Source organism: Chenopodium album, chromosome 11 (assembly GCF_948465745.1).
Source record: "Chenopodium album chromosome 11, dcCheAlbu1.1, whole genome shotgun sequence".
Classification (NCBI taxonomy): Eukaryota; Viridiplantae; Streptophyta; class Magnoliopsida; order Caryophyllales; family Amaranthaceae; genus Chenopodium; species Chenopodium album.
Genome location: NC_137844.1, coordinates 59664537 through 59672439, shown reverse-complemented (window position 1 = coordinate 59672439; position 7903 = coordinate 59664537). Strand labels below are relative to the sequence as shown.

General features: G+C 29.7%; 1 protein-coding gene across 1 annotated transcript; it reads right to left on the bottom strand.

The window, feature by feature from the left end:
• Positions 1–2993: 2993 nt before the first annotated feature.
• On the bottom strand, positions 2994–6801 carry LOC145567027 (protein FAR1-RELATED SEQUENCE 5-like). Its single transcript, XM_081626256.1, has 6 exons — positions 6630–6801; positions 5399–5634; positions 4920–5182; positions 4457–4784; positions 4216–4362; positions 2994–3683 (listed from the first exon to the last, which is right to left on the bottom strand). Exons 1-6 carry the CDS (start codon positions 6799–6801, stop codon positions 2994–2996), a joined length of 1836 nt encoding a protein of 611 aa, XP_081482382.1.
• Between the last annotated feature and the right edge of the window lie 1102 nt (positions 6802–7903).

Here is a 7903-nt window from a genome sequence, read left to right as displayed (position 1 = left end):
TGCTTTTTATACTCTCACATGGCACTTGGTAAGATTTTAAAGTAATACTTGAATACTTGTGTTTGGAATTACTGTGGTTACTTGTTCTGGGTATTACTAGTATAATTTTTTTTTTTTTGAGGGATATTACTAGTATGTGTTACTTGTATGGTTTACTTGTCCTGTGTTTAAATAACTGTAGTTACTTGTATTGGGAATTACTATGGTTATTTATACTGGGGATTAGTTATATCTGTTATAGGTTTAGGTGTTACTTGTACTGGGGATTACTTGTATCAGTCATAATTTTATATATGTATTACTTGTCATATGTTTGAATAACTGGGGTTACTTGTACTGGGGATTACTTGTATTTGTTATAGGTTTAGGGGTTACTTATATTTGGAATTACAGTGGTTACTTGTATTTGGATTACTTGTAGCAGTTATAGAACTTATTACATGTATGTGTTATTTGTATCAGTCATAGGTTTAAGAATGTGTTACTTGTATCAGTCATAGGTTTATGTATGTGTTACATATATGGTTTACTTAAAGGGTTACTTGTACTGTGGATTACTTAGTTTGCATCAGTTTTACCAAAACTGTAGTTAATATATATTTTTTTTTTCAGAGACTTTATATGTCAAAATATTTGGTTTCAAAAGGCCATGATAATGGAGAATTTGTCAAGGATTTCGAGATTCGTATGATTCCCCTTGATTCTCAAAAGTGTGCTTCTGAAACAAATGACTGTGGAATTTTTTGTTTGTACCATTGTGCCACTTATGAAGGGAAACCTTTTAAATGTAAAAGTTTGACTCAGGTAAAATATTTATCTTTTACTTTTTGTTTTATTTTATTTTGTTTTATTTGCATTAATACTTATTTATTCTAAATGTATATTGTTTTATAGGCATTGGAGAGACGTCGTTTTAGAGCAGAAATATGTGCATCTCTGGTTTTATGTAATTTGAATTTGTGTCGAATTGATGTTTTGAAAAGTGTGGATGGTTTTTGCGACAACAATCAAGAGATTTATGCTGAAGTCATTCTGAATGAGGAAATTGCAAAAGCTAAGAAGGTTTCTCAGCAAAGTTTGAAGGCTAAGAAGGCTACTCAGAGTAAAAGCAGGAGGAGGAGTTTAATGGCAAAGATGGCTAAACAGGGGAATGTAGCAGAAAAGGAAAAAGAAATCAGAGCCAAAGAGAAGAGAGAAGAAGCAGTTTTGATTGCTGCAACTATAGGTGGAGAGAAAATGGCAAAGAAGATTAAAGATGCTGCTGCAAGAAAGAAGTAAGAACTTCTGAAAAAAAAAATTCAGTTACTAATATTGAACAATTTTTTTTTTATATGTTGAAAACTTTATTTTTAAATTTTTTATAGTAAAGTTTGTAATTACATTATTAAAACTACATTATTTTATGTATATATATAGTTATGGTTACATGTTATGGTTACTTATATTTTTTATTGGTTACATGTTGTGGTTACTTAAATATTTTTAAATTTTTGATTACTGGTATTTTGGTTACTTGTAGATATTTGTATTTTTGGTTACTTGTATTGTTACTTGTTTTCTTTTATTGGTTACTTGTATTGGCTAATAGTATTAGAAGTTACTTTATTACTTGTATTAATGGTTACTTATTTTGCATCATGACTTGTATTATTGGTTACTTGTTTTGCATCATTACTTGTATTATTGGTTACTTGTTTTTCTATTTTATTCTTTTGTTTCTCTCTTTTGTGTTTGCTTTTTCTGTATCCATGAATGCAGGAATTTCTGAATCTGGTAAAGCTTCTTGATGATCATTTGAAGTTTGCTGTTGATTACTTGTTGCTTCCTAATGATCAGATAAGATTTCCTTTCCTTGTTCTTTTGCAATTACTTGTTATAAAATACTTGACTTGTGGTTACTTGTTTTGGGGTAATTGTTCTGTGGTTTCTTTTGTGTATTACTTGTTTGGGTTTACTTGATTTTGGGTTTACTTTTTCAATTTTAGTTAACTTTCTCATGATTTTTGTTGTTTTTGTATAACTTTTTCAGCAATTATTTATTCTTTTCAGATCTATAATTGAATTTTTTCAGAAATAATTTATTTTCCTGACAAATTTGATGTTATTGCTGACAAACAACATGTGCAATAGTATTTATTTTTCAGCAATTGAGGTTACTTGTTTTGTTGTTACTTGTTTTGGGGTTACTTGTTTTGGAATTACTTGTTTTGGGGATACTTGTTTTGGGTGTTACGTTTTTTGGAAGTTACTTGTTTTATGGGTTACTTGTTTTGAGGGTTACTTGTTATGAGTTACTTGTTTTAGGGTTACTTGTTATGAGTTACTCGTTTTTTATTTACATATATAATATGAATAATAGTAGAGTTACTTGTATGTATTAGTTACTTGTATAAGTTATGAATGAGAAATGTTACTTGTAAAAGTTTTGTTAATAGGTTACTTGTATTTAAATAGGATTGAAGTTAGTTACCTGTGATACATATGATTCAAATAATGAAGTTTACTCAATAATTCAAAATGTCTATAATATAAAAATTGAACAAAAACCTGTAAGTCAGTAATTAGAAATATTACATCAGTAGGAGTCTAAAATAACTTTGGATTTTGAATTGGAGTTATTGTTCCAAATTCTCTAGTATTTCCTTTGGCTTGCATAGCTTTTGTTTTTTTTGCTTTAGGTTGTTTGCCCTTCTCAAAGTGCCCCTTTATTCTTTTGCTTCTTCCCTTTGTGTTTGCTTTTTCAGGATCCATGACTGTAGGAATTTCTTCCTCATTTTGCTGATCAGTTGAAGTGTTCTGTGGATTACTTGTAGCTTCCTGTTGAGCAGATAAAGTTTCTTTCTCTTTCTTCTTTTGCAATTCCTTTTTGAATTCATCTGCCTTCTCTATTATCATTCTGAAATGTGCTTCAACCAATTGTCGCGTTTCTTTGTGCTCTTGACATTGTAAAAGTATATTGTAGCTTCTTCTAGCCATTGTATGTCTCCAAGGCATTAATTTGTCTGAGTGAGATTATTTTCCTGCTGCATCATCATCTTTCTTTTTCCAAACATTGCTTTTGCCATTTTACACCATCTTGATGAAATGTATATGCTAGGAATTCTTGTCACATTATGATGATGCAAAATCTTTATACAATGATAACAAAGCCATCCAATTTCTTCAAAATTCTTGCAAGAGCATCCTATTTTGTTTTCAGCTCTGTTAAATGTAACATATTGCCTGCTACTGTCATCATACTCAATCTGCACCTGATAAAGATAAAAATCTCCCACAGTACCATGATGATAGGTTATGCATCCAATTGAGTACATGAATTCTGTTTCAAAATATCTGAAAATAGTTTGTGTGTATACTTCAGAAGCATGTTTAAGTAATCCAATAAAAGGAATACTTGAAGTTGGGTTTGAATTTGAACATTTAAAATCAGCATCAGACTCATTCTTTCTCCACCTCTTCACTGTTTGATTGAAAATTTTGAAGAAATCTGTCAGGCTTGTGTTTTTGTTGGCCTTAAACCCAACTGCATTATTTGCACTTTCACTTCTTTGTGATGATAGTATACCAGCAGAAAAAAAGTCTTTACTTAATGCTGTACACCATTTTTCTCTCAGACCATACAACCTTTTAAACCATTTATTGTTTTCAAGTTTGTATTTGGCAATCATAGAATCCCAGCATATCTGTAAATTCAGATTTATAAGTAATGGTTTAGAATACAAATAATTAAGAATAAAAGTATAATTATGGTTACTGGTTAAAAGTATATAAGTAATAGGTACTTGTTAAAGTTTATGGTTACTTGTTAAATTTATAAGTAATGGTCAGGTCTAAACTATACAAGTAACCATAAAACTATTGTTAAAATTTGTAAGTGTACATCTTACAAGTAACCATAAAACCATTACATGTAACCTCAAAATTATAATGGTTACTTGTATTATGTTACATGTAATAGTTACTTGTTACTTGTAATAGATGGTTACTTGTATTGAAGTTACTTGTATTATATAATTTCTAGTAAGGTTACTTGTATTATATGTGTTGTATTATATTGTTACTTGTATTGAGGTTACTTTTATTATAGTTTCAAGTGAAGTTACCTGTATAATATGATTACTTGTATTGATGTTACTTGTATTATTTATTATATGATTACTTGTATTAAGATTATTATATATGTTACTTATATTAGGAAGATAGTTATAAAATTACCTGAAATTCTTCCTCTGTCACACATCCTGAAAGACATTTGTTGAATGCATCTTTGAATGAGATATCTCTTTTCAGTGCTCCAAATCTTGATACAACATTCTTTATAAGATGCCAAATACATAATCTGTGTCTTGAGTGAGGAAAAACCTACAAAATTGAAATTAAATTATTCTTCTATAATTTTGTTGTCTTTTTTATAAGAATTGATATTGGTGAAATTATAAATTAGTTTATAAATCACCTTTTCAATTGCTTTAGACATTGCCAAGTCTTGATCTGTAAATATTGAAGCAGGTTCACTACCACCCATTGACTTTTTAAATGTGTCTAATACCCATTCAAAAGTTTCTTTTTTCTCATCAGCAATAAAAGCACAGCCAAACATTACATTTAGCCAGTGATTATTGAGACCAACAATAGGGGCACAAATAAGATTATATTTGTTTGTCCTATATGTGGTATCAAACACAACAATATCTCCATAAATTTGAAAATCTTCCTTCATTTCAGAATCTCTCCAAAAAATAGCATTCAATTTATTTTCATTTTCACCACCTCCTAACTTAAATCTGAAAAAGAAATTCAGAAGTTACTTGTTTTTGTAATAGAAGTTACTGGTATAACTTAAATCTGAAAAAGAAATTCAGAAGTTTCTGGTAATAGAAGTTACTGGTTTACTTATTACTATAAAAAGTAGGAGTTACCTGAAGAAGAAATCTTCATCTTCTGCTTGCTTTTTGTATAATTTATCTATTACAGTTTGTGCATCACCTCCTTGAATTTCTTTCATCTTCTTCCTTGAAATGTAATTGTAGTGGTCTGTAAGAGTGTGTCCTACAAGTTCTTCTCCTCCTGCTTCACTACTAATTAATCTATATGCATCTGTTGGTCTTAGTCCACTGTCTGCCATTAAATCAATGACTTTTCCCTTTTCTTCTGTTATCTTTCTCTCTGATCTATGTAAATGCTGCCAAACACTTCTTGTCAACTCATGGTTATGTGCTATAACATGCTGTTCAACTACAAACATTCCTTCTTTGTTTTTTTTTTTGCTCTAATGAATGCATGACATCCTGTCCTAGTTTCAGGAACTTGATGAGTTCTTTTTTTTTTTTGTTATCACTTGGTGGAGGGGGTATTTTTTTTTTTTTGGTACACATCTGAACCCTTCTTTAGAACAAACAAAATCCTTTCCTTTGATTTCTCTGTTTTGTCCTTGTGTATATCTTGTTGTTGAATGTCTTATACTAAATCCTACAACCATAGCATGAAGCCTATATTGCTCATATATTTCATCCAAAGTTGAGGCTGTAAAACCTTGTAGACTTCCTGCGAAATCATTCAATTGTTGTTCAGCTTGATTTCCACTTTCTTCTGTCAATGTACTATGACTTGTTTCTGCAGGACTTGTATTCAATTCTGCATATTGTAAATTGAAGTTAGGAATATACAGCTGGATATTGATACAATACATAGGATTAATAATATGCAGGGTTACTTGTTGCAATGCTTATATGTTATATACAGGATTACTTGTTGCAGTAGTGGATTACTTGTATAATATGAGGTTACTTGTTATTATGCACTAGGGTTACTTGTTGCACTAGGATTACTTGTAAGCTTTTTAAATTAGTGAATTACTTGTTTTTCAATGATTACTTATATATAATCAGGGGTTACTTGTTAGAAAGCACTAGGGTTAATCATAAGTTTTTAAAGTAGAGTTACTTGTTCTTAGTTATTAATGACATTATATGAAGTTACTTGTTAGAGTACACTAGGGTTACTTGTAAGGTTTTTCAAGAACTGCATTACTTGTTATCCAATGGTTATGTGTATATAATCAAGGGTTACTTGTAAAAATTTTCAAGTAAAATTACTAGTTAGTTTTAATCAAGGGTTATATTGATATGAGGGTTACTTCTTTCAAAAAAAAAAAATAAAAATATGAGGGTTACTTATAATCAAGAGTTACTTGTTTTTACTAGTATATAATACGGGTTACTTGTTTTTTACTAGTATATTATACGGGTTACTTGTTTTTAGTTATTATACATTTATTATAAGGGTTACTTGTAATTATAGTTTATTATATATACTAGTTACTTGTACTCCTAGTGTATTATAGAGGTTACTTATTTTCTGTTATTACACACTTATTATAGGGGTTACTTGAAATCCTTGTTTATTATAGGGGGATTACATGTTTTTTTTTCTATTTATTATAGGGATTACTTGAAATCCTAATGTTTTATATGGGTTTATCATGGTCTTGCAGGTGTTACTTGTGACCACACTATATTATAGTGATTACTTGTTAAAGTAGAGTTACTTAAAAACCCTATTTTATTTCTGGTTTACTTATTCATTCATATTTTTTACTTATTATATGATAAACACAATGTAGATTTTACCTTGTATGTCGTTGTTGAAATCAATTTCTTCAATTTGTTTGTATCTGTTTTCATCTTCCAGATCCAATACCTGATTATTGGTTTGGATTTCGAGATTCATCAATGAATCCTCAATTTGCTCCATCTCTATTGATTCCTGCGAATCAGGTAATTGTTCGAATTCTTCTTCCATTGTTATTCTTCAATTTCTGGAATAAAAATGGATCTAGTTTTCAGCTTGATTTTTCTTCGTTTTTATCGATTTTTCTGGAAAAATGAGTGCGCCGCAAATTGCATTGGATGTTTTTTCTGGGTTTTAGGTTTTTAGGGATTTTTGCGCGTCTTTCTTATAGTGCGTGTTTCTTATAGCGCGTGTTGTTCAATCCCGTTATGCGCGATTGGACTCCGTTATTTGGCTGACATGGCAGCAGGCCGCACCATGTGGCCTGCTGCACCAAAAAGGCGCCGTAATTTAAAAGTCTCTTCTTATGATTAACTTTTTAGTGTGGTAGCACTAGGGTTAATCATAAGTTTTTAAAGTAGAGTTACTTGTTCTTAGTTATTAATGACATTATATGAAGTTACTTGTTAGAGTACACTAGGGTTACTTGTAAGGTTTTTCAAGAACTGCATTACTTGTTATCCAATGGTTATGTGTATATAATCAAGGGTTACTTGTAAAAATTTTCAAGTAAAATTACTAGTTAGTTTTAATCAAGGGTTATATTGATATGAGGGTTACTTCTTTCAAAAAAAAAAAAAAAAAAATATGAGGGTTACTTATAATCAAGAGTTACTTGTTTTTACTAGTATATAATACGGGTTACTTGTTTTTTACTAGTATATTATACGGGTTACTTGTTTTTAGTTATTATACATTTATTATAAGGGTTACTTGTAATTATAGTTTATTATATATACTAGTTACTTGTACTCCTAGTGTATTATAGAGGTTACTTATTTTCTGTTATTACACACTTATTATAGGGGTTACTTGAAATCCTTGTTTATTATAGGGGGATTACATGTTTTTTTTTCTATTTATTATAGGGATTACTTGAAATCCTAATGTTTTATATGGGTTTATCATGGTCTTGCAGGTGTTACTTGTGACCACACTATATTATAGTGATTACTTGTTAAAGTAGAGTTACTTAAAAACCCTATTTTATTTCTGGTTTACTTATTCATTCATATTTTTTACTTATTATATGATAAACACAATGTAGATTTTACCTTGTATGTCGTTGTTGAAATCAATTTCTTCAATTTGTTTGTATCTGTTTTCATCTTCC

Excerpts from the sequence above, each read along its gene's own strand:
- LOC145567027 (XM_081626256.1), bottom strand. The coding sequence starts at position 6,801 with ATGGAAGAAGAATTCGAACAATTACCTGATTCGCAGGAATCAATAGAG. Across the intron at positions 5,635-6,629 it reads TTTCAACAACGACATACAAG|AATTGAATACAAGTCCTGCA; the intron begins GTAAAATCTACA and ends TACAATATGCAG. Across the intron at positions 4,363-4,456 it reads TGTCTAAAGCAATTGAAAAG|GTTTTTCCTCACTCAAGACA; the intron begins GTGATTTATAAA and ends TCAATTTTGTAG.